The 26,301-nt window shown below is 44.3% G+C and overlaps 1 protein-coding gene across 2 annotated transcripts in view; it reads left to right on the forward strand.

The window, feature by feature from the left end:
- apc2 (APC regulator of WNT signaling pathway 2) overlaps positions 1-12,543 on the forward strand; it is a 199,270-nt gene extending 186,727 nt beyond the window's left edge. For both annotated transcript variants that reach the window (XM_033046474.1, XM_033046475.1), the window contains 3 exons: positions 1,166-1,282; positions 3,560-3,774; positions 5,850-12,543. In XM_033046474.1, the coding sequence (XP_032902365.1) occupies positions 1,166-1,282; positions 3,560-3,774; positions 5,850-11,634 (6,117 nt within the window). In that variant the 3' untranslated portion in view covers positions 11,635-12,543. The remainder of the gene's footprint in view (positions 1-1,165; positions 1,283-3,559; positions 3,775-5,849) is intronic.
- The last annotated feature ends 13,758 nt before the right edge of the window (positions 12,544-26,301 follow it).

Below are 26,301 nucleotides of genomic sequence, written 5' to 3' on the forward strand. Positions count from 1 at the left end.
GTGGAAAAATAGGTCTTTTGGAATGTTCTATTTAAAGCATTGAATGCAATTCAAAACATAATTTGTATAATCAAACAAAATCAAAACATAATCTAGAAAATACAACACAGCAAAAGGTCCTTCGGCCCACAATGTGTGTGCCAAACAAGATGCCAAGACCAACTCTATTTGTCTTATTTGCATGTAACCCATACCCTGCATATCTATGTGCCCAGCCAAAAGTCTCTCAAACCTCGGTGATTGCCAGTCACCCACCACCCCCCGGACACTCCTCCCCCCCAGGAAAAAATTGCACTACGACGACTGTATACACGTATATATATATCTACTGCTCATATTCTATGTTCGCTCTTCTGGGGGAGATGCTAACTGCATTTCGTTGTCTCTGTACTGTACACTGCACAATGACAATAAAGTTTGAATCTGAATCTGAAACTCCACTATCGTATCTGCCTCCACTAACACACCCGGCAGTGCATTCCAGGCACTATGTGTAAAAAAGTGTCCCACATCTCCTTTAAACTTTGCCCCTTTCAACTTAAGGCTATGCTCCTCAGTATTTGATATTTCTATCCTGGTTGTAAAAGGTTCTGACTATCTTGAAATGAAATCATCTTGGCCTTATCAAACATAAGGTTTAGCACTACAGGCTACCAATCCCAGCTGTGGGGACATTGGTATAATTGTCTCGTTGTAGGACACTGATTTTTTAAATTCTTCATCTTAAACCATGTATTGTGCTTTTATATGTAATTTATTGTGCTTTTGTATGCAATTTATTCTATGTAATGACTTGTCTTTTATCTGGTCCTTGAGTCTGTAATAAAAAGTAAGTAAGTATGCTTCTTATAATTTTATCGACTTCTTTTAGGTCTTCTCACAACCTCTGACATTCCAGAGAAAACATTCCAATTTAGTCGGAATTTTTTTCCCTCAGAAATAGTCAGGCTGAGATTGAAACTGGTGGGAAAATCAATTGCATTGCCGAGGCTCATTTACTAAGCTGCATTTTGGTCGTCCAGCCCCATTTGACAGTAAATGGGACTGGGCCAATGGGCACATTTGGTCGGCATAGACAAGGTGGGCCGAAGTGCCTTTTCCGTGCAGTACAACTAGACTCTCTGACAGGCTTTGGCCAAAGTGTAACATTCACGTCCAATTACAGGTTGTGGCGAGTATTTTGAGGAACCTTTCATGGCGGGCAGATGTCAACAGTAAGAGGATTCTGCGGGAAGTCGCGAGTGTCACTGCCCTGATGCAGTGTGCTCTAAAAGCAAAAAAGGTACGTTCATATTAAGTTAGCTCACAATTCTTTGCTAATCTGGGACTCCAGTAACGAATAAACACAAAGTGCTGGAGTAACTCAGTGGGTCAGGCACCATCCCTGGAGAACATGGATATGGGCAGCACGACGATAGAGTTGCTGCCTCGTGTGTACAGGTACGGAGTGATCCCTGGTCGGCGCCGACTGAAGGGCCTGTTTCCGTGCTGTATCTCTAAAGTTTATAGTCTAAAGGCGACGTGTTGGATCGGGACCCTTCTAAAGACCGATTACAGGCGTGGGAGGAAAGAAAGCTAGGAGATTGGGGAGGGCAGGGTTTGGCATGCATTGTCCTGCATGGTCATGCTTTGTCCTGCATGGTCATGCTTTGGCCATCCCCTCTACTCTTCCAACTTTCTTTCCTCCCATCCCTATAATCAATCTGAAGAAGGGTCCCGATCCAAAACATCACCTATCCACTTTCTCCAGGGATGCTGCTTGACCCGCTGAGTTACTCCAGCCTTTTTTTCTCTCCTTGGTAAACTAGCATCTGCAGTTCCTGATTTCTTTAATAACGACTGTAGGGAATAGATGTTCCTGCCATTGTGAGCACCAGAGGGAATCCATTTTCTGGGACTGGCATTTCAGCAAGAATCACATTGCCTTAATGATCTCAATCCATACTTAGATTGTATTTTAACTTTACACATGTATCTCATTGAATTTGAACAATTTCAGAAAACCAACCTTTCCAATTTCTATCAGGACTGGCCAGTTCGCATGAAGGGTCACCACCTCGAGACATTGACTCTGTTTATCTCACCACAGATGATGTTTGTCTGTGAAGTGTTACCAGGATTACATAGAACACAAAAGATAAAACAGTACAGCACAGAAACAGGTCCTTCCTCTCACAATGTTTGTTCCCAACACGAATCCAAGATAAACTAAGCTCAGCTGCCTGCACATGATCCATATCCCTCCATTCCCTGTACGTCCATCTGCTTATCGAAAAGCCTCCAAAATGCCACTATTGTATATGCCTACACCACCACCCCTGACAGCATGTTCCAGGCACTCAGCACTTTCAGGAGAGAAGAGGAAATGTAAAATATAAAGCTGGAGGAGGGATATGAAAGGAAGGGGACAGAGCGGAGAGGAAAGCGGCAGGGTGACCGGGGGGGGGGGGGGAGGTGGGGGGTAGAAATGTGTGCGTATGGGATGGGGTTGGTGGGTGTCTCCACACAAGGGAAGTAATCTGCTCTTCCAAGTCAAGTCAAGTCAAGTCAAGTTTATTTGTCACATACACATACGAGATTTTATTGGCTCTGGAGTTGCACCTCCTGATGTATAGTTCCTGCAGGGGGGCGAGTGAAGTTCCCATAGTGCGTTCGGCCGATCGCACTACTCTCTGCAGAGCCTTCTTGTCCTGGGCAGAGCAATTCCCAAACCAGATTGTAATATTTCCGGACAAGATGCTTGTCCACAACCCACAGTGTCCGTGCTGAACATGATGCCAAGATCAACTCTTATCTGCCTGCACAGAATCCACATCCCCCCCATTTCCTGCATATCCATGTGCTTATCCAAAAAATAGGGTAGAAGAAAAAGGGTTCAAACCAAAATGTCACCTATCGTTTTACTCCAGCGAGGGTGCCTGACCAGTATTTTGTCTATTTTCTGTCTATCTGAAAGCCTCTTAAATGTCATAATCGTATCTATCTCCACCTCCACCCTGGCAGCGCTTTCCAGGTGTTAATAGTAAACTTGCCCCCGCACATCTCCTTTACACTTAGCCTCTCTCACTTCAAACATATACCCTGTGGTATTTGATATTTCCACACTATAACTGATGTTAAATAGCATAGAAAAGCTAAATCTACAGCAATGGTTTGAATTAAACCATGATAACAAGGTAGGTGGACAACCGTGTTGGACAACATGTGAGAATTAAATCCATGGTTGTTGTCAGAAGGAAATTAATGGTCTTTCCACTGACTGGATAGCATGCAACAAAAAAGCTTTTCACCACATGTGACAATAAACAAAAATATCCAATAGTCAAGTCGTCAAGTCAAGAGAGTTTTATTGTCACGTGTCGCAGATAGGACAATGACATTCTGACTTGCTGCAGCACAACAATAGAGCTCCAGGTAGAGGGATAAAGATAAGAACTAAGTCGTTTTCCAAAAGCTCTTTTTAGTGCAACCTGGCGAGCCAAAGAGGATTAAATGTCGGTGTGTTCTGCAATCTTGTGAATTCACATTCTGAATGTCGTGCTTTCTCGTCCCTCTCCAGGAATCGACACTCAAGAGCCTGCTGAGTGCCCTTTGGAACCTGTCGGCTCACAGCACGGAGAACAAAGTAGCAATCTGTTCCGTTGACGGCGCACTGATATTCCTCGTGGGTACTCTGACCTATAAATGTCAGAGCAATTCCCTCGCCATCATCGAGAGCGGCGGGGGCATCCTCCGCAACGTTTCCAGTCTCATCGCAACGAACGAGGAGTACAGGTAACAAATATCTTCTTTTGAAGATGGAAATCGCGGCAATGTGCGACAGTGCTGAGCATTGTCCGAATATGTAGGCCCCAGTCTCATCACCAAGTCAGAACTTTGAAAGAATGAATGAATGATACTCTGCCACATGTACATGGGGTTTTGCATTGCTTTGAATCCAACCTAGGCAGCACCCAAGTGTCGGCACGTGTCTGGGTCCTATCTACTGCCTGTCAGACGTTTGCGAGTTCAGTTTAGTTTATGGTTGTCACGTGTACTGAAGTACAGTGAATTTTATGTCACATGTAGGTGAAATTTGTTTTCGCATACAAAGGCAGTACAGAAAGAGTCGCCACATTTCTGGTGCCGACAAAGTTTTGAAAGTCCTTAGTACAGTCTTATCTTCTCGCAGTGGTGAACCAGGCCTGCCGCCACACGTGGACTGCCGGGTCCCTCTTCCCTCTCGGCGCCTCTCCCCCCCCCGCCGGGTTGCTCAAAGCCCACCGGTTCGTTCGGCTCCGTGATGCATCCCGGAAGCCCTTTTTTTTGTTGAAAAGCTTTTTGTTGCGTGCTGCCCAGTCAGCGGAAGACTGTACGTGGTTACAATCGAGCCGTCCACAGTGCGCAGATACTGGATAAAGGGAATAACGCTCAATGCAAATCCAGTAAAGTATCATTAAAGACAGCTCGAGGGACTCCAATGAGGTAGATGATAGGTCAGGGCTGCTCTTGAGTTGGTTATGGGATGCTTCAGTTGCCTTGATAACAGCTGAGAAGAAACTCTCAGTGCAACAGTTTTGAATGTTGTCTGAATATGTGGGCCACAGCATACAGCACGACTCACTCTCTGAGTCAGTTTGTGAGTTCAAGCCTCTCCCCAGCACAAAATCCTCAGCTGAGATTCCCAAGTGCCGGAGGTTCCACATTTGAATAGATCGTTATGCCTTTGCCTGCTCAAGTGGGCATGAAACATTTCATGACACTTCCAAAGAAGAGCAGGAGTATTTACCTGGATTATCCTCTGGTTATTATCACACTTGGTCTTGCTATATGCAAACTGGATGTAGAATTCATACAACATTATGACAGTTAATCTACCCAATCTTTAACTTTAACTCTCAGACATCCTAAGATTTTGAAAAGAATGTTAGAAATCTGAGTCTTGCTTCTTTTTATTGGGTGAACATGGCACTGTACAAGTATTAGCACAAACTGGCAGCACAAGGCTTCCATTTTTTTCAGTACCTTGTCCCATATATCTCTTTTAAACATCCACCATTCTTAGCTTAAAGCTATGCCCAAAAGGACACAGAGTGCTGAAGTGACTCAGCAGGCCAATCAGTATCTCCGGAGAATATGGATCGGTGATGTTTTGGGTTGGGATCCTTCTTCAGTCTTCCACCCTGGGATGGAATGGTTCCGACTGTCTACCCTATATATGCATCTAATAATTTAATATACCTCTGTCCCATCTACCTTCAGCCTCTGACATGTCTTCACTTGAAGTATTGACACATTGAGTTTCATAGAAATAGTTTTTTGTTAAGATGAAAAGATGAAAATACTACCGCCATTGAACAGTGAGAAAGTAATAAAGATAAGGAGGGCAATTTATTGAGGGAAAGGCTGAGCATTGATCAGAGTTGGATCACCTATAAAGACACCAACTTTCACATGTTCTAATACCTTCCTTAACCTAGGGTACTGTCCAATTCACCTCTACCCCATTGTGGACATTGGACTTTGCCAGTGGACTTGACGCTCTGCAATGCTGAGAACCATATTCGTTACTCTGGATCTTCTCCATTGCTCTACCTATTGTTCAACTTTCATTTGATTGTAGATATGTTTAGTATACCTGCCCGTTTGATCTTAGCTGAAAACCCCATTTAACCATTACATTACAGTATGGAAGAGCGTAGTGAGGTGAACGGCATCTTTATTCAGCTGTAAATTTCTAACATTCTACAAAAGGACCGTTCCCACAATTTCAAAACAATATTTCAAAACACAAGGGCATTTATAATATTTTCTCATTTCTTACTGTTTTGGCATTGGGGTTAAACCATTCGATCTGATTTATCTTTCAGGCAAGTTCTTCGTGACTACAACTGCCTGCAGACCCTCTTGCAGCATCTGAAGTCCCACAGTTTGACCATTGTCAGCAATGCTTGCGGGACCCTGTGGAACCTTTCAGCTCGGAATGCGAAGGACCAGGAACTGCTCTGGGACATGGGGGCAGTCAGCATGCTGAGGAACCTGATCCATTCCAAACACAAGATGATCGCCATGGGAAGTGCAGCTGCCCTGAGGAACCTGTTGACTAACCGGCCGGCAAAATACAAGGATACCGCCATGATATCCCCGGGCTCTTGCATGCCTTCTTTGTACATGAGGAAGCAGAAGGCCCTCGAGGCCGAGCTGGATGCAAAACATTTATCGGAGACCTTTGACAGTATTGAGAAACTCAGTCCGAAGCATTCCAACATCAACAAGCCCCTTCGGCACATTGAAAGTCTGGCCAAGGATTATGCTTCAGACTCTGGATGCTTTGACGATGATGAGGGCCCCAATATTTCAACTGGATTGGAAACCGGTGGGTTGTCTATGCTGTCCATGTATCTGAACTCTTCCTTCCTTCAAGGGCAAGGTTTTTCACGGTGCCGTAGTGCTGGAAGAAGCTCGAAGTCAGAAAGAGATCTTGACGGGATGCAGGTGGATCTCCAGAAGTTCAACCCCTCCACGGACAACGTGTCGATCGCTGCGGAGAGGCTGGTGAACCAGATCTCCACAACGGTGGCCAGGATCGACAAAATAGTGGAAGATATGTCGCACATGCACACATCCTCAGAGGACAGTTTTAGCCTCAGCTCTGAAGACCAGTGCATCGACTGGCAGTCTGCGTTAGATGATCTGAATGAACCCAGGACAAAGTCCTCATCGCCCCGTCACCTTGCCGATGCCGTCAGTTCAGGCATACGCGTGAAGGCACAAGGCCTCTTGGGTGCAAGGACAGACGATGCCAACTTATCAAGTGACAGTCTGGAGTGTGGCAATAGCACTGAACAGGACACTAAAAGCCAAATGAGTTCATCCAAGGAATCCTCAAGTTCAGGACAAAAGGAAGAGCTTCCTCTGTATCAGAAAAGACCAAATAATTTGGTCCTGAAGAACGGAGAAAACCATCAGATGGATAGAAAAGAATCTGATGGACAACCAAGGTCCCGAGAACCCAGAACCTCATGGAATGATGCCTGGGGGGTAAGAAAAGTTGACGAGATAAGTAAGAGCCAATTTTCACCCTTTTATGAAAGGAGCCAAGTGGCTTCAATCACTACCAGAAGTAGTCCTAGTCCAAGCCCAGGAAATTCCTTGACTCCTCAGAGCTTGACAAGTAGAAAACAGGCGTGGGTCCATTCTGGGCTTTCTCAGAGCAACAGAGATTTGAGTCAAGGCCTCTCCAGCACATCTGCTTGTACGCCAGGCTCCAACGGCCAGGAAACGTTGCAAACCTACTGCGTGGAAGACACCCCAATTTGCTTTTCACGTTGCAGTTCATTGTCGTCCCTCTCATCTGCTGAGAATGCCCTGGATGTGCAAATTGGGAGTGAAAATGACGTTGACAGCGATTCTTCGCTGGAGATTATTGGTGTCGAGAAAGAGTCCCCACTGACTGCTGAAAAGACTATAAGCGATGAGTCTCTTGGCTCGGAAGAAATGCTGCTCAAATCTAGCGACCATTCATTTAGCAGCACGTCACAGCCCATTGAAATACCTTGCCCGAAGCAAGAAAAGTTTTTGATGAGGAAAAGGGCAGCTTCCAGAAACATGGATTCCAGCCCATCGAGTCTGTCCGATAATTACTTGCAGGAAACGCCACTGGTCTTGAGCAGGTGCAGTTCAGTCAGCTCTCTCAGAAGCTTCGAAAGTCCTTCAATAGTCAGTTCCATTCAGAGTGACCCTTGCAGCGAGATGGTGAGTGGTACCATCAGCCCCAGTGATCTACCGGACAGCCCTGGGCAAACCATGCCTCCTAGCAGAAGTAAGACCCCATTGCTGGACCATCTGGACAAAGATGCCAACCAAGCCAATAACCAGTGGGACAGTGAGATGAAGAAGCACATGGACATCAACGAGTTCAAGGAACGCTTCCAGCTTCCGGCAGACATTGACACCATGCTGTACTTCACTCTGGAGAAGCCAAACGAGAACTTCTCGTGTGCATCAAGTCTGAGCGCCCTCACCCTTCACGAGCCGTACATTCAGAAGGACATTGAGCTGAAGTTGATGCCTCTTCTGCAGGAGAAGAGCTGCTTCAACTGCCTGGCACAAGAGAAGAGGGAAGACATGAGAGAGGAACGGACGGCGGACGGCATGGAGAAGGCTGATAAGTTGGATTGCATCCTGGAGAACTCTGACGACGACATTGAAATCTTGAAAGAATGCATTAATTCCGCGATGCCGACTAAATTCAGGAAAGTCATTTCTGGCTTGTCCGGTCAAGTGCTGCAGTCCAAGAAGTCTCTCCAGCTGCCCGTTTACATGTTACTGCCAGCTCATTCTCAGTTGGAGTCAGGCGGGCACACCGTCGCTAAAAACGACAACTTTAGAGAAGACTCCTCCTACTCGGACTCTGTTGAAGGGACTCCGGTCAACTTTTCCAGCTCAGCCTCCCTCAGTGATGAGACCTTGGAGTATCCGCAAAGGGATTCACCCAGTGTGGCTAAAGTCAGGCCTGAGATCACTGAGAGAAGGGAACTCATTCCCGCAGAAGGACAAAACACTGACGACCTCGAGGTACCGATATCTATCAGAATGCACGAGAAAAGCCTCGAGCATGGGAACAAGTACCATTTTAATATAAACGAGGTGTGTCCCCACTCCAGCTCAATCCCAAGAGGACAATCGCACTTGCTTATCAACGTCAACCAAAGGGAGGTTCAAAAACTAAATCAGAACCCTCTACCTCCGCAGCAATGTCAGAACCACAACGATCCTGTGTTCCAGTCAGGACTGACGGCAAATATCTTGCGGAAGGAACATGCGGCGCCAAGGCAGCTGGTGAAACCGGATAAAATGGGGTGCAAGCGGGCGGAGGAAGGAGAGCAGAGAATGGAGGTTTCTGGTGGAGAATACATTCATGGAAGCTATGCCTTCCAGTCCATGCGCCACACCACGCCCACTGAGGAAGCTGTTTACTGCTTTTATGAAAATGACACTTTAGACAGGCTGAGTGTCTCAAAAGACTCAGTCAAACAGAAAAACGGAGTTAAAAGCGACTATGAGGAAAATTTGGTCATCACCCAACATGGAGAAGCTATGAATGAACCAAACGAGAATTATAAGACCACCATGAAGTTCAAAACGGCTAAAATGGAACGGTCGCTGATCACAGACGAGAGTCCGCTCTGCTCCCTCAGTTCCTCGCTAAGCTCTCTGAGTGACGTGGAGTTGGAAGAGTTTCAAACAAAGACACGGAAAGCATTTGTAAAATCTAGGAAAAAGTCTGCAAATTCCAGCGCGGCTTCCAAATCTTTCACCCAGGGGTACTCGTCCACGCCAACCACGAGAGACAGCTCGCCCAGCTCCCCGAGTTACGACTCGGAAGATGATCTCCTGCAGAAGTGCATCAGCTCGGCAATGCCAAAGAAAAGGAAGCATTCTTCAAAGCAAAAGTCGGAGAAATCGGCAAAGCAGAGTTGCCAGAACGGCAACTCGCAACCCCACGCCGGGGCGAACGTCAGTTGGGATTTGCCGCAGAGGAACGACGGAAGCGGAGACGTTTGTAGCTCATTGTCTGACCTGTCATCTCCTGACGTGGAAAGCTTCGAGTGGAAAGCCATTCAGGAAGGTGCCAATTCCATAGTCACCAGTTTGCACCAGGCAGCCGCCTGCCTTTCGAGGGAACCCTCTTCTGAATCCGACTCTATTTTGTCATTTGTGTCGGGGTTGTCCGTCGGATCGACACTCCACTTCACGATCGAGCGCAAGGACAAGAAAAGGACTCAGAAAGAGCAACCCCGTGATTTGGAGGCTGCCGAGCACGTTGCGAAGGAAGGCAAGAAACTGACTGAGCACAAGGCGACTGCGGGTAAACCTTCCAATGCCAACAGAGGTTCGAACATACCGAAGCAACCATCCCGGGCCGTGAGTCTACCGGTGATCTTCAGGGGAAGGACCGTCATCTACATGCCCGACATGTGGAAGAAGCCCAACAACAATGCCAACAACACTCCTTCCAAGAAAGCGATACCCAAGAATAATGCTTCCAGCAAAAATCTTAATCAGACCTTTAGATCTCGAAGCTTGCACAGACCTGGACAAATGACGGAGAAAGTTGACACTTCTCTCCCAAAGAGAAGTATGACTCCGCCTGCAAGAATAACAAGAGGTCCATCAAGGGGGTCATCGAGGAATTCAACACCATCCAGACAGCCTCAGCGGAATTTAACTTCATCTACGCAGCCCAACAAACAAGTGACGCCACATGTAACGAAGACCATCGTCAGTAAAATTGACCAGAAACAGAGAACTCAAGTCACTTCCTTGCCTTCCACTCCGAACATCAGATCGCCCGCGTCGGGTAAACTCACTCGTAAGTCACCGGTCCAAGTATCAAACAGCCAAGCACCAGCGAAGCCGGAGACACCAGTAAAGAAGCTGTCCACTTTTCAGAAGAAGAATACCACTGCATCGAACAAGAGCCAAGGTTCGAAGAAGATGATGCCACCAAACAGGTTGGACCTGGTGAGAATGTCGTCTGCAAAGTCAAGCGGCAGCGAGTCAGATAAGTCCAACTTTGTGCGGCAGCTAACGTTCATCAAGGAGTCCCAGGGCCTTCTGAAGAGGCAGAAGTCCGAAGCGTCTTCATCGGAGTCGATCTCGTCGCTCTCGCAGTCTGTATCGCCGAGGAGAAGCAAGTCGGACTTTCAGGCTGCCCTCCTGCGCTCGTCGCAGTGCCCGGCGCTGAAGGTCGCCAGGCCAGCTCTCACCGTCAACGCGAGTCAGCGCAAGGCTGCCTGCAAGGAGACGGCGGTGCGGAACGAGAAGTGGTCGAGGAGGCCAAGTTCGGAGAGCCCCTCCAGGCTCCCCGTGAAGAACAGCGCCGCCTGGAAGCAGGAGCACTTCAAGCGCTATTCCTCGTCCCCCCACATCAACGTGCTGCAGAGGGCGGCGAGCCCGTCCTCCACCCGCTCCGCATCCTCGGAGTCTAGCGACAAGACCAAGAGCGAGGAGGAGCTTCGGGGAACGGACAGACCCACCAGACGCAGTGAACAGCAGGTGAGAAAGAACCAGCCAAGTTTGAAGGGAACGTGGAGAAGAATTAAAGACGAAGACATTCCGTACTTCCTCAGCAACTCTCTCCCACCTTCAGCGATGACGCTGGTCAATAAACCGGAGTCCGCGCGGCCGCCCGGCAAAGCGGGAGTGGCGGTGGGAACCAAAACGAGCGATGCCTTTGTGCAGACTGAAGACTTTCCCATTACGAAAACTAATTCCAGCACCTCACCCACGTTGGACCTAATCCCACACCTTCAGCAAGCTCTTCACAGGAATGTCAGGAGCAGGCCATTCATCGGGAAGAGCTTAGAGACTATTTATGGCATCCATTCAACTGAACAGGAGCCCGACGCAGTGTTACTTATGAGGAGCAATATGGCCTCCTCGTCGGAGACCGAGAGCCACTCCATTGCCCCAGCTCACATGCACTTCAATCCCAGTAGACACAGCTCTCCCAGCAGAGCTGCCAGAGTGACTCCTTTCAACTATATACCCAGCCCCAAGGCAATAAGGTCAGACAATGGATCTTTCCAGCCATCTCAGATTCGGGCACCCATTATTAATGAAAAAACAGTGGCTAAGGTGCAGAGCTGAAAGCCAGATTGAACGCTGGCTTAAGTACTTGATTACCCTGCAGTTTTCACTTCAAGTGATAAAAGCCCATGAATGGTGCATTCATTCATAAATGCACACCAAGCACAGCTTTAATTGAGGTACAAGTGCATGCGTAATATACTTTAGTTCTACCAGGTTCCATCTTATTAAGGAACTATCAGTCGACCACAAGGTGTAGCGTCTCCACCCTGTGACATTATCTGCGATGTTAGTGCTCACACGTTAATATTAGTTGACTGCAAACAAATGGTGAGACGCGGCAGCAAGGAATTTATTTACACCTGTGGACATCATGAAAAGCAAAGTTCCAATGACAAGGTACCATGCAAACCTTGATCGATATCAGCGCAGGTTGGCCTCTGAAAATATTCGTTCATGGATATTAAGCGGCTATTACACTTGATTAATCGGAGCTGCTGAGTTCATGATTGAATTCCTTCAGAAACAATGATAATTAAATTATATATATAAATATGTAAAGCTAATCATATTTCTAAATGTTGCAGACATTTCAACTTGCATTGACAATATTTGGAGGAACAATGTATCGATCATGAATTTGTTTGTTAGTTAAGATCAAAGTTAGTCCATTTAAAAAAAAACCTCCATATTGCCAAATACATCTGTATCAGGACTGTGGGTTAAAGACCTGGTGTTTCCAGCTTGACTGTTTAAAAGGAAGGAGGGGAATGAGGAATCAATGGCACTTTGTTGATCTCTGTGTCTCTTATCACAAAGCAGTGCTATTTGATGGGCCAGTTTCCTAGAGAGACAATTGTACTTTGAACACACTGTTCATAAGTTCATAAATGAGCAGAATTTGGCCATCTGGCCCAAAAAGGTTTTTCCGCCATCCAATCATGACTTATTTATCTTTCCTTCTCAACCCCATTTTCTTGCCTTCTCCCCATAACCCCTGACACCTGTACTAATCAAGAATCTATCAATCTCTGCCTTAAAATATCCATTGACTTGACCTCCATAGTCGTCTGTGGCAATGAATTCCATAGATTCACCATCCTCTGACTAAAGAAATTCCTCCTCATCTTCTTCCGAAAGTACGTTCTTTTATTCCGAGGCTGTGGCCTCTGGTCCTAGACTCCCCCACTAGTGGAAACATCCTCTCCACGTCAACGGCTATTCAGGCCTTTCACTGTTTTGTATCAATGCGGTCCCCCCCCCCCCCCCCCCCCCCCCCTCATCCTCCTAAACTCCAGCGAGTACAGGCCCAGTGCCGTCAAATGCTCATCATATGTTAACCCACTATGTTCCTGGAATCCACTGTTTTTGGATCGGTTGAGTATCATGTAGGATTCCAGAGGCCAAACTCCCCCAATTCTTGATGCTCTTGCTTATTGCAAACTCTCTCCTGCGACACTCACCCCAATACATCCCCCATCATTATCAGATCCATCCTCGCTCTTCCTCATCTTGATGTGCAGGAAAATTCACCAAAACATTTCAAATGCTTCAAAGTTAAACCTTGAGACTTGGTGGGAAATGTAACTACAACCCATTCTGTGACCAAGGAGCATCAAACATATAATGTTATACAACATAGAAAAGTACAGTATAGGAACTGCCACAGTGTCTTTGGTGAACTTTGGTCCACAGTGTCTGATGCACCAATTGCAGGCTATTCATGGTCATGATAGGGGAGGGAGGTCATGATAGAGCAGAGAAGAAGAATAGCAGAGAGGGAATTCACTACTTTCATCTACATGATGAAACAAACTAATCTCTTCTGCCTGCACAAAGAAAATAGGTGCAGGAGTAGGCCATTCGGCCCTTCGAGCCGAGGAGTAGGCCATTCGGCCCATTCAATATGATCATGGCTGATCATCCAACTCGGTATCCTGTACCTGCCTTCTCTCCATACCCCCATGATCCATATCCCTCCATTCTCTGCATATCCACGTACCTCTTAAACGCCGCTATCGTCTCTGTCTCAGCCAACACTCCTGGCAAAACGTTCCAGGCACTCACTACCCTCTGTGTAAAAAATAAATAAAATACTTGCACCGTAATTGTAGAAGGAAAGCTCGCAAATAATTAAAATCAATATCTCTGCAGTGATATTTATATTCCAAGAAACATAAGCTTGCAAATGGAACTGTGAGCAGATAAGAGCATGAAGGTTTTATGTGCTGCCATTGATTCCTTCATCTAACCCAGATGTCAATCTGTTTGGCTTAGCTGCTTGTTCATGACATTGTCATAAGAGGAATAAGGGCACCACAGTGGCACAGCTGGTATAGCTGCAGCTGGTAGAGCCGCTACCTCACAGCGCCAGAGACCCCGGTTCAATCCTTACCTCGGGTGCTGTCTGTGTGTGGTTTGCACGTTCTCCCTGCGACCACGTGGGTTCCCTCCGGGTGCTCTGGTTTCCTCCCAGAAGTGCGGGTTTGTCGGTTAAAATTGCCCCTCTGTAACTTGCCCCTTCTGCGTAGGGAATGTATGAGAAGGTGGGATATCACAGAAGTAGTGTGAACGGGCGATCGGTGGTCAATATGGTGGGCCAAAGGGCCTGTTTCCATGCTAAAGTATGTGTGCATATTATAAAAAATAATATTTCATTAGCACTACTTTGAGTATTGAAGGCAATATTGAAGAACTGAACAAAGTTGCTGCTTTATTTTGAGAGGAGCTCAAAAACTATATTTTAACTTTGTTTTTAAGTGATAAGAGAAAAATGTCAAGGTTGGACTAAATTCAGAGGAAGTATATCTGTGTAGCCAAACTGTGTTGGAAACAGATACTTACTTAGATGCTTATATTGAAAAGACAAGAGTTTAACTGACATAATGGATTGAGAAGCCAAATGAACCAAAGGGTCAAGTTTATCTTAGTGCTTTTGTCATCTTGAGGACCACGATGAGAAGGTAGAAGTAGATGAGACAGTGGGCAGACTTATTGCAAGAAGCCAGTAGTTTAACTTGTTTTCCCAGGTTAATTATACATCCGTTAATGCCGGAGAACACATGAAGTATGAAGGTAGTTTGATCTGTGGTGTTAATATTTCTCCTGATATTCCCCATTGATTTTAGTTGGTATAGTTCACTGATGTCCGCTGTGTTCTTGTATAAGTGACCTCCCTTCCCGTGTAAGAATACAGTGAGGGTTTTAATGGCATCGCAGCAGATTCCAATATACTTATACCACCAAGGAGGTTGGCAATCATGTCCTTCCCATCTATTAATAATATATTAAAACTCACATCTGCATGCAATCATTGTCTTAAAACAATATTTATTATATTTTTGTCACACTTATGTCAATTCTATTTCACATTAATTTCCAGTTTATATTGTAAATGACCTGTCTAAATGTGTCACATTGTAATTAAATCCTCCCACCAGTGGTTGTGCTAAGGCATCTTTGTTGTGGTATCTCTTGCCTCCAGAGTTGCCAATTAACTCCTTTGAATGCAACACAGTCCATTTCTCTTCTTCTGAGTTTTCTGTTGAACTGTAAGTAATCTGATCCAATTGTCACATGAAGACAAGAATGGAATGAGTTTAAAACATGTACACATTATATCAGTGAGGCCAAGGTCTAACTCTCACTCTGTAACCCCACTTGACTGGAATATTATTACTTAACTCCAGAGGAGATTAAGTTGTTGAAAAAAAAAACTGTTGTAAATTTATATTTCTCCGTGTGTGGGTCCCAAATGGCTGGATGGCTTACTTTTATCAAAGACTGCATTTTTCAAAGTCAAAATCAGCACCTGCATATGCTTGATCTTTGTTTGAATTTAGCTCACTTAAAACACGTCTTCTGTAATACGTCACGGGACACGTAGGCACGGTGAGCACCATGTTTCCTGGTGTCAATGGCATAGGAAGGTCCTTAAATGTATGGTTGGTGATTATCATTAACTTTCAACTGGGAACGTCTGATTTTGAAGGACAATGTTCCATACACAACCTAGGCATGACTGACACTTTGCCAATTATGTACAGTACAAGTAATATATGTGTTTTTCCCCCCTTCGGTATAACAAATACCTGATTCTGGCAGAGTGTATTTAACTATAGTGAAAACAGAATGAAGATGGCAGCGTTCAGCGACTGAAGAAGCAATGAGGCTATTGAAACCCCGAGTCAATCCTCAATGCTAATTTATCACTGCCCAATGCTAATTTATCACTGCCATTGCAAAGGACTTCACTGAACTAAATATGCAGATAGGGACTTTTGCATATCAGAAAATTGTGGTGTATATATTTATAACAGTCATGTATTCCAATTGTTTGTCTCATTAAAAAATAATATAATTCGGATTGTTTGGGGTTTTAGGCATTTATTTTTTGCCAAGCGGCGTCAATTTAGTTTTGGCCTATATTATTTGCAAACTAACATAATGCATCACTATTTATTCAATGGTGACAATTCTCTGTCTGGTTCCAATTGATTCTCATGAGGGGTTTCTTTTCTTTGATCTTTACTCTTTTCTTATTCTGGCTTCTTCCTCATCCCTGCATTTAATGTACAGACTTTTCAGTTGTGTCTTGAGTATTGTGTTTAGAAACCTGTTGTGCTGCTGCAAGTAAGAATTTCTTTGTTCTGTTTTGGTACATATGATAATAAAAACTACTCATGACTGGGAAGCTCCCAAAGCCCAACACTCAATCCTCTCCCCACACCTCTGGTTTTCTACCTCCTCCTGTCAGCCTTCCTCTTTAACTATGCTTTTAGTCAAGTGTCTTTCATATCTCATTGGCACAGTTCCAAATATTTTCTTACACCTCTCCATTTTGACGCATTGGGATGTTCAACTACATTAAAGGTATAACAGTAATCCAAGTTATTGTTTTTAATGTTCAAGAAGGAACTGCAGATGCTGAAAAATCGAAGGTAGACAAAAATGCTGGAGAAACTCAGCAGGTGCAGCAGCATCTATGGAGCGAAGGAAATAGGCGACGTTTCGGGCCGATCCTTCGCTCCATAGATGCTGCTGCACCCGCTGAGTTTCACCAGCATTTTTGTCTACCTTCGATATACCAGCATCTGCAGTTCCTTCTTAAAAACTCATAAAGCCATCTCTCTATAACTCATAAAGTGCCCACTCCATAGTAATCATCACCTTGCCACTGCAAAGAGCCCCGATAAGATGGGAATAATCTTCATGTGCTCCTGATGTAGATAGGTCGCCATCACAGCCATGTTGATAAAGTAGATTATAAACTGTTCAATGGAGTTGCCAACGTATCTCTGATGAATAAGAACAACACGAACGTTAGTTTTTTGGGCCGAAACCCTTCCTTTAATGATGTTATTTGTGGTTGTTCTCATACAAGAGCCCAGGTGTAATGAAGAATCTTGTCTTAGATCAGATTACATTAGCCGGTTTATTGTTATACGCACCAAGATGCAATGTCATTCCTTATTCACATGAAGCCCACAAAATAAATAGTGCATAGATATTTATGATAAATACAACAATACAATGGCGAGTGCAAGACAGCAAAATGGTGCAAGATTGCTGTGCAACATCTGAGTAGCCTCAACCATCCCTTGCATCGACTCCATCTGCACATCATGCTGCCTTCGGCAAAACCACCAGCATATTGAAGGACCAGTCTGACCCCAGTCACTCCCTCTTGTCAACCAGTGAATGGTCCTGACCTCCTATCTACCTCATTGGAGGCCTTCCAACTATCTTTAACCACACTTTTTTGGACTTTATATTGCACAAAACAGTATACCCATTATCCTGTATCTGTACACTGTGGATGGCTTGATTGTAATCATATATAATCTTTTCATTGACTGGATAGCAAGCAACTAAAAACTTTTCACTGTACCTTGGTACACGTGACAACAATAATAATAAACTAAACTAAACTGGCGCTAAATAATATTTTCAAGTGGAATGATGGAATGACCGAATGAGGTAGAGTTAAGAGAAAGGAAGTGCGGCAGCACCTCTGGGAATGGGGTGTGAGAGGTACGTGGTTCAGGAGTTAGATAGGAGTGGGGAAGAAACTGTTCTTGTCTGGACATCTAAGCTTTCATGCTCCTGAGGGGAAAAGCAGGGTGACAAGCATCCTTGATAATATTTTCAGCCTTCCTGATGCAGCACACTGTGAACATGGACTAGATGGAAAGAAGTGCAGAGCCTGTGATGGCTGGGCTGTGTTCACCACTCTCTGCAGGTTCAGGTGGTCAAGAGCAGAGCAGTTGCCACACCAGGCTAAGACGCATCCTGTCAGAATACTTTCCACAGCACATCTGAAGAGGTTTGAGAGAATCCTCGTGGGCATGCCAAACCTTCTCAGATACATAAGAAAGTAAATACGCCGTTACACTTTCTTGATCACCGCGTTAGTGGGAAGGAACAAGGTTAGGTTGCTGGTGTTATGGATGCCTAGGAACTTGAAGCTGCCTACCATCTCTGCACCAGCTCTGCAGAAGAGGTCAGGATTTTGTTCACACCACAGGTTCCTGAGGTCATCATCCAACGCAGTCATCTTGCTGATGTTAAGAGCTCGATTATTATCCTGACACCATTGTTTAGTTTTTAATGGATATTCATGGCCAAAAACAATACATTTTTATATCTCTCTAATCAAAGTAAAAAAGATGCAACTATTGCCATCATTTAACTATCAACACTGTCTTAATGCAACATTGGAGACTTTGTTATGTGACCTCCTGTCTTTACACCTCTGGCAATTTCCATTTCTCCAAACCCCACACCCCTCGCTACCCTGCTCTCCGCAACTCAAATTTTTTTTACAACAGATTAAAGCTTTCAACGAAGCCGGAGGAAAAAAAAAATAATTTTCCAGAGCTCCACTGCAACGGAACGGAACGTGGGCCTTTTTTCATCCATTTCAGTAACCGGACCCGACCCGACTCGCAGTGTAATCAACGTTGCGAGGGAACAGTTTGTGAATAAATTATAATTCTGAAAATGAGAAGATTTTTACCAAAGAACTTTTATTTTTACGAGGATGTTTCCGTAACCGGCTTCCATCTCCGCACTAGTATCTTTGCTCCGCTATGGGATCTTTGATGCGGAGACTGAAGCCGGTTACGGAAATGGAGCCGAAAATTACCCATGAATCTGCCCATGACCGTACTACATCTTTTTCATCGAGTGATCTATTTTGCTTGCTATAGGATCTTTGGTTGTGGGTATAAATTCAGGGACTTTTCTTGACATATCCACTCTTATAATTCTGGTCAACCAACCACAGTAATTAAGGACTCATTAACATGGCACTGCATACTAATTCATCAGGAACAGGCACTTTTAATCAAGTTATATAACTTTTAATCTGATGGTGAGAACAGTAATATGCCTTTAATAATAATTTTCATAACGCAAAATATTCAACCCATTTCCATTGAATGGAAATATTCTCCTAGAATTTCTGAAGATCACTTTTGTCTTTTGCACCAACATTTTAAACTACATAATGGAAATGGGTTGAATATTTGTGTTATGAAAATTATTAATAAAGGCATGTTACTGTTCTCACCAGCAGTTGAAGAAAATAAACAACATTAAGGTATACATGCTGGGAACTTTAAACCTCTGTTCAAAGAAAGCAATCTTGCTGAATGATCTGGAGAAATGTAGAAACAAGGAACTGCATATGCTGATTTACAGAAATGACAAAAGTGATCTTCAGAAATTCTAGGAGCAGTATAGGGCTATTTGGCCCATCAAGTGTACCCAGTCATTCAATCATAGAAACATAGAAAATAGGTGCAGGAGTAGGCCATTTGGCCCTTTGAGCCTGCACTGCCATTCAATATGATCATGGCTGATCAACTCAGTATCCTGTACCTGCTTTCTCTCCATACCCCCTGATCCATTTAGCCACAAGGGCCACATCTAACTCCCTCTTACATATAGCCAATGAACTGGCCTCAACTACATTCTGTGGCAGAGAATTCCAGAGATTCACCACTCTCTGGGTAAAAAATGATCTATCTTTCCCTCTCAACCCCACCCTCCTGCCTTCTCCCCATAACCCCAGACATCCTTACTAAACAAGACTGTCAAGAGTCAAGAGTGTTTTATTGTCATTTATCCCAGATAGGACAATGAAATTCTTGCTTGCTGCAGCACAACAGAATATGTAAACATCGTACAGTATCCATTGACTTGGGCTCCACAGCCGTCCGTGGCAATGTATTCCACAGATTCACCATTCTCGGACTAAAGAAATCCCTCCTCATCTCCTTTCTAAATGCTGCATTGATCTCAGACAGACTTATTCCCCAGCACTTTCAATGGCTTTCCAAATTACCTTCATCATAACTTTCTATGGCTTTCAAAATCACCTTCATCATAACAGAGGGACTTACTCAATGAAAACTGAAATGAGTGAATAATGAGGTTTCAGTTAATTTTCATCTGAAATTTGTGATCTCTTATTTCCTCAGTGGGGAGTATGTTTAAGTACATATGTTCTGTCAGCTAACTTCAGGTTTCCACATTCTTATATTATGAAGGTGCTCTACAATGCTTGAAGACCAATGAATACACCTGTATTTACTACTTAGGGACAAGAAAAACTACATTAGAACATGGAACAGTACAGCACTGGAACAGAGCTCACAATATCTGTGCTGAACATGAGGACAAAATAAAGTCATCTCATCTGCCTGCACATCTATCCATTCCGTGTATATCCAAAGCCTCTGAAATGCCACAGTTATATCTGCCTCCATCACCACCCCTGACTGCGCATTCCAGGCACCCACCACCCTCTGTCAAAATGCTTGCCCCAAAATACGTTGCTTTTAAAATTTGCCCTTTTCACATTACAATTATTGAACATTGCACAGAAAATTCGAGGTGTAGATTTTTCTTAGCTTAAATTAGCTTTGGGTGTGAATACAGTACATCAAAGTTTTGACAGGCTATTTTTATTTTAATACCAATTTCATGAACGCCTGGTTACTCTATCTGCAGAAGGTGGGATTTTATATTTGGACACATTGCTTCTCATTGGGCAGAGATCCAAGGATTCAGGCTATCTTCTGCTGTTGCTTCCGTGCTGTTCCTTCACATGTATAACAACATTTAAAAGACATTTGGACGATTCCATGGATAGGAAAGGTTTAGTAGAATATGTGCCAAATGCAGACAGGTAGGACTAGCTAAGATGGAGCATCTTGGTCAGCATGGGCAAAGTTGGGCCAAAGGGCCTATTTCCGTGCTGCATGTCTCTATGACTATATGATCCGCCTTAAAGGGCTGTCCCACTGCACGAGCTAATTCAAGAGTTCTCCCAAGTTTCCCCTGATTCGAACTAGGAGAATTACGGTAATAGCCGCTCGTAGGTACTCGGGGCTCTCGTGGACATTTTTCAACAGGTTGAAAAATCTTCACGAATCTTCACGAGCTTACCGCGTGTCCCGAGTACCTGCCGTTAGCGTTACAAGCTGCTAAGAGACGCCCCGAGCTCCGACGTAGCCGCTACTTGCATTCTACGTGCTTACCATGAGTTTGATTTTTTTTTTAACTGGAGAGCTCTTGAATTACCTCGTACTGTGGGACAGGCCCTTTAGAGTTGTCATACAAGAGCACTGAAAGGCATGGTTTGGTCAAGAGAGAAATATAATTGAAAGATAAAAGATAATGAGTTTACATTTTTATGAAAAACATACATCAAAAATTATTGTCAGTCGTAATGAAATTAAACTGCTTCGTCCAAAACACACTAAGCTCATCTGGGTTAAGAATATAATGGTTTAAAATCTCAGCAGGAATAAAAATTCAGTAGGTTAATGTGTTTTAATTAAAATAAATAATCTAGGTCAGAGCAAAACTGTTCCTATTTTTTGTATTCACAGAGCAATATGTAGATTTCTACAAAGGAAACATATTTCAGTGTGAGATGCCATAAAGATTGTTTGTTATATGTGTCTGTAAGATTGTTTTTCTTGTAAATATTGCCCATAATTACAGGGATTGTGAGCTGACGAGAGAACTGCCTGTAACATTGCCTACTATTTCAATGGTAGCTAGAAATTGTGAAATCCATTTTCAGATGCTTTAAGGAGTCTATTTCCCCCACAAGCAGTGCCTTCTTCCTCTACTGACAATAAATGAGGATTCTGTGTGCCCTTTCGCTCAACAGGACTTCAATATTATGTATGCTAAATGAATGGTTGCCATGGAGAAATCAGCCACGATGTACAATTACTAATGTTCATTTTTCCTCACTGATACTTTGCCAGCGATAGAGCAACTGCTAGGAAGAAAATAATTCATTCTCACAACCTATTTTCCTGAATAACAGCTCCATTTTGATCTTGCTGCTGTGCTTTTGTGATATCAAATTGAACAGTACAACACGGGAACAGGCCCTTCGGCCCATGATGTTTGTGCCAGCTCTTATCTGCCTGCACAGATATACATAGATTCTTCAACTCACCCACCCCTGATATAATTTCAGGAAGAAGTATTCACTAATTTTCCTGTTCCCTTTCAACACTGCTGCTAAACAATTAGCAAGCCACCCATCCTTGACAACTTCAACTGGCTCCCATTCCTTATTACATTAAATTCAGATCCTTTAGTTTAGTTTAGAGATACAACGTGGAAACAGGCCCTTCGGCCCACTGAGTCTGCACCGACCAACGATTACCCTTTCACACGAGTTCTATGTTATCCCAGTTTCGCATCCTATACACTAGAAGCCAGTTAACCTACAAAACTGCATGGCTTCAGGATGTGGGAGGAAACTGGAGCAGTCGGAGGCAACCCACACAGTCACAGGGAGTACATACAAACTCCACAGAGACAGCACCTGTCGTCAGGATTGAACCCGGTTCTCTGGTGGTGTAAGGCATCTACTGCTGCACCACTGTGTCACCCCTACTGTTATGTCTCATTGTACAGTAATAATAGTTATAAAACTGGTTATATTGACTATAACCAGGCTTGGTCATCAACCTGTTTAAGAAGGACCTGCAGATGCTGGAAAATCGAAGGTAGACAAAAATGCTGGAGAAACTCAGCGGATGAGGCAGCATCTATGAAGCGAAGGAAATAGGCAACGTTTCGGGTCGAAACCCTTCTTCAGACATTTTTGTCTACCTTTGGTCATTAACCTAATGCACGAAGCAAAATACAGACTAGTCAGCTTTCAATTAGTTTAGTTTAGTTTAGAGATACAGCGCAGAAACAGGCCCTTTCGGCCCACCGGGTCCGCGCCGACCAGCGATCCTCACACATTAACACTATCCTATACCCACTAGGAACAATTCTTTTTGTCTTTTTCACATTTACCAAGCCAATTAACCTCCAAACTGTACGTCTTTGGGAGAAAACCAAAGATCTCGGAGAAAACCCACGCAAGTCACGGGGAGAACGTGCAAACTCTGTACAGTCAGCACCCGTAGTCAGGATCGAACCCGGGTCTCCGGCGCTGCATTTGTTGTAATGCCCCTGCCCCACTTAGGAAACCTGAACGGAAACCTCTGGAGACTTTGCGCCCCACCCAAGTATCCGTGCGGTTCCCGGAGGTTTTTTTCAGTCTAGTTGAAGGTGGTTGCCGGAGGTTGCAGGTGGTTGCCGGAGGTTGCAGGTGGTTGCCAGAGGTTGCAGGTCGTGGAAGGTAAGACCTTCCACGACCTGCAACCTCCGGCAACCACCTTCAACTAGCATTGCAACCGGCTTCGACTAAAAAAGTACGGATTTTTAAAACGGCAACCTATTTTTAGTCGCAGCCGGTTTTGAATTTTTTGAAGTAATTGCCGGAACATAGAAGAAGCAGAAACCACTTTCGACCATTAGGGAGACTGACAAAAACCTCCGGGAACCGCACGGAAACCTTGGGTGGGGCGCAAAGTCTCCAGAGGTTTCCGTTCAGGTTTCCTAAGTGGAGCAGGGGCATAAGGCAGCAACTCTACTGCTGCGCCACCGTGCCACCGTTAATTATCATCCATAGAAAACGCAGGTAATACTAACTTTCTCCATTGGACCAGACTAACCCCAATTAAATTAGCCTGTTATTGATTACAATGCATCGATGTGAAGTCTAGCAACAAACCTAGATGTTTTCAAAGTGGAGCAAAAGTAACTTGAACATAGAAACATAGAAACATAGAAATTAGGTGCAGGAGTAGGCCATTCGGCCCTTCGAGCCTGCACCGCCATTCAATATGATCATGGCTGATCATCCAACTCAGTATCCCGTACCTGCCTTCTCTCCATACCCTCTGATCCCCTTAGCCACAAGGGCCACATCTAACTCCCTCTTAAATATAGCCAATGAACTGGCCTCGACTACCCTCTGTGGCAGGGAGTTCCAGAGATTCACCACTCTCTGTGTGAAAAAAGTTCTTCTCATCTCGGTTTTAAAGGATTTCCCCCTTATCCTTAAGCTGTGACCCCTTGTCCTGGACTTCCCCAACATCGGGAGCAATCTTCCTGCATCTAGCCTGTCCAACCCCTTAAGAATTTTGTAAGTTTCTATAAGATCCCCTCTCAATCTCCTAAATTCTAGAGAGTATAAACCAAGTCTATCCAGTCTTTCTTCATAAGACAGTCATGACATCCCAGGAATCAGTCTGGTGAACCTTCTCTGCACTCCCTCTATGGCAATAATGTCCTTCCTCAGATTTGGAGACCAAAACTGTACGCAATACTCCAGGTGTGGTCTCACCAAGACCCTGTACAACTGCAGTAGAACCTCCCTGCTCCTATACTCAAATCCTTTTGCTATGAAAGCTAACATACCATTCGCTTTCTTCACTGCCTGCTGCACCTGCATGCCCACTTTCAATGACTGGTGTACCATGACACCCAGGTCTCGCTGCATCTCCCCTTTTCCTAGTCGGCCACCATTTAGATAATAGTCTGCTTTCCTGTTTTTGCCACCAAAATGGATAACCTCACATTTATCCACATTATACTGCATCTGCCAAACATTTGCCCACTCACCCAGCCTATCCAAGTCACCTTGCAGTCTCCTAGCATCCTCCTCACAGCTAACACTGCCCCCCAGCTTCGTGTCATCCGCAAACTTGGAGATATTGCCTTCAATTCCCTCATCCAGATCATTAATATATATTGTAAATAGCTGGGGTCCCAGCACTGAGCCTTGCGGTACCCCACTAGTCACTGCCTGCCATTGTGAAAAGGACCCGTTTACTCCTACTCTTTGCTTCCTGTTTGCCAGCCAGTTCTCTATCCACATCAATACTGAACCCCCAATACCGTGTGCTTTAAGTTTGTAAACTAATCTCTTATGTGGGACCTTGTCGAAAGCCTTCTGGAAGTCCAGATACACCACATCCACTGGTTCTCCCCTATCCACGCTACTAGTTACATCCTCGAAAAATTCTATAAGATTCGTCAGACATGATTTACCTTTTGTAAATCCATGCTGACTTTGTCCAATGATTTCACCACTTTCCAAATGTGCTGCTATCCCATCTTTAATAACTGACTCTAGCAGTTTCCCCACTACCGAAGTTAGACTAACTGGTCTGTAATTCTCCGTTTTCTCTCTCCCTCCCTTCTTAAAAAGTGGGGTTACGTTTGCTACCCGCCAATCCTCAGGAACTACTCCAGAATCTAAAGAGTTTTGAAAGATTATTACTATTGCATCCACTATTTCTGGAGCTACTTCCTTAAGTACTCTGGGATGCAGCCTATCTGGCCCTGGGGATTTATCGGCCTTTAATCCATTTAATTTACCCAACACCACTTCCCGGCTAACCTGGATTTCACTCAATTCCTCCAACTCCTTTGACCCGCGGTCCCCTGCTATTTCCGGCAGATTATTTATGTCTTCCTTAGCGAAGACGGAACCAAAGTAGTTATTCAATTGGTCCGCCATATCCTTGTTCCCCATGATCAACTCACCCGTTTCTGACTGCAAGGGACCTACATTTGTTTTAACTAATCTCTTTCTTTTCACATATCTATAAAAACTTTTGCAGTCAGTTTTTATGTTCCCTGCCAGTTTTCTTTCATAATCTATTTTACCTTTCCTAATTAAGCCCTTTGTCCTCCTCTGCTGGTCTCTGAATTTCTCCCAGTCCTCCGGTATGCTGCTTTTTCTGGCTAATTTGTACGCATCATCCTTCGCTTTGATACTATCCCTGATTTCCCTTGTTATCCACGGATGCACTACCTTCCCTGATTTATTCTTTTGCCAAACTGGGATGAACAATTTTTGTAGTTCATCCATGCAGTCTTTAAATGTCTTCCATTGCATATCCACCGTCAACCCTTTTAGAATTAATTGCCAGTCAATCTTGGCCAATTCACGTCTCATACCCTCAAAGTTACCTTTCTTTAAGTTCAGAACCATTGTTTCTGAATTAACAATGTCACTCTCCATCCTAATGAAGAACTCAACCATATTATGGTCACTCTTGCCCAAGGGGGCACGTACAACAAGACTGCTAACTAACCCTTCCTCATTACTCAATACCCAGTCTAAAATAGCCTGCTCTCTCGTTGGTTCCTCTACATGTTGATTTAGATAACTATCCCGCATACATTCCAAAAAATCCTCTTCCTCAGCACCCCTGCCAATTTGATTCACCCAATCTATATGTAGATTGAAGTCACCCATTATAACGGTTTTGCCTTTGTCGCACGCATTTCTAATTTCCTGTTTGATACCATCTCCAACTTCACTACTACTGTTAGGTGGCC

Source organism: Amblyraja radiata, chromosome 29 (genome assembly GCF_010909765.2).
Source record: "Amblyraja radiata isolate CabotCenter1 chromosome 29, sAmbRad1.1.pri, whole genome shotgun sequence".
In the NCBI taxonomy this organism is placed as follows: Eukaryota; Metazoa; Chordata; class Chondrichthyes; order Rajiformes; family Rajidae; genus Amblyraja; species Amblyraja radiata.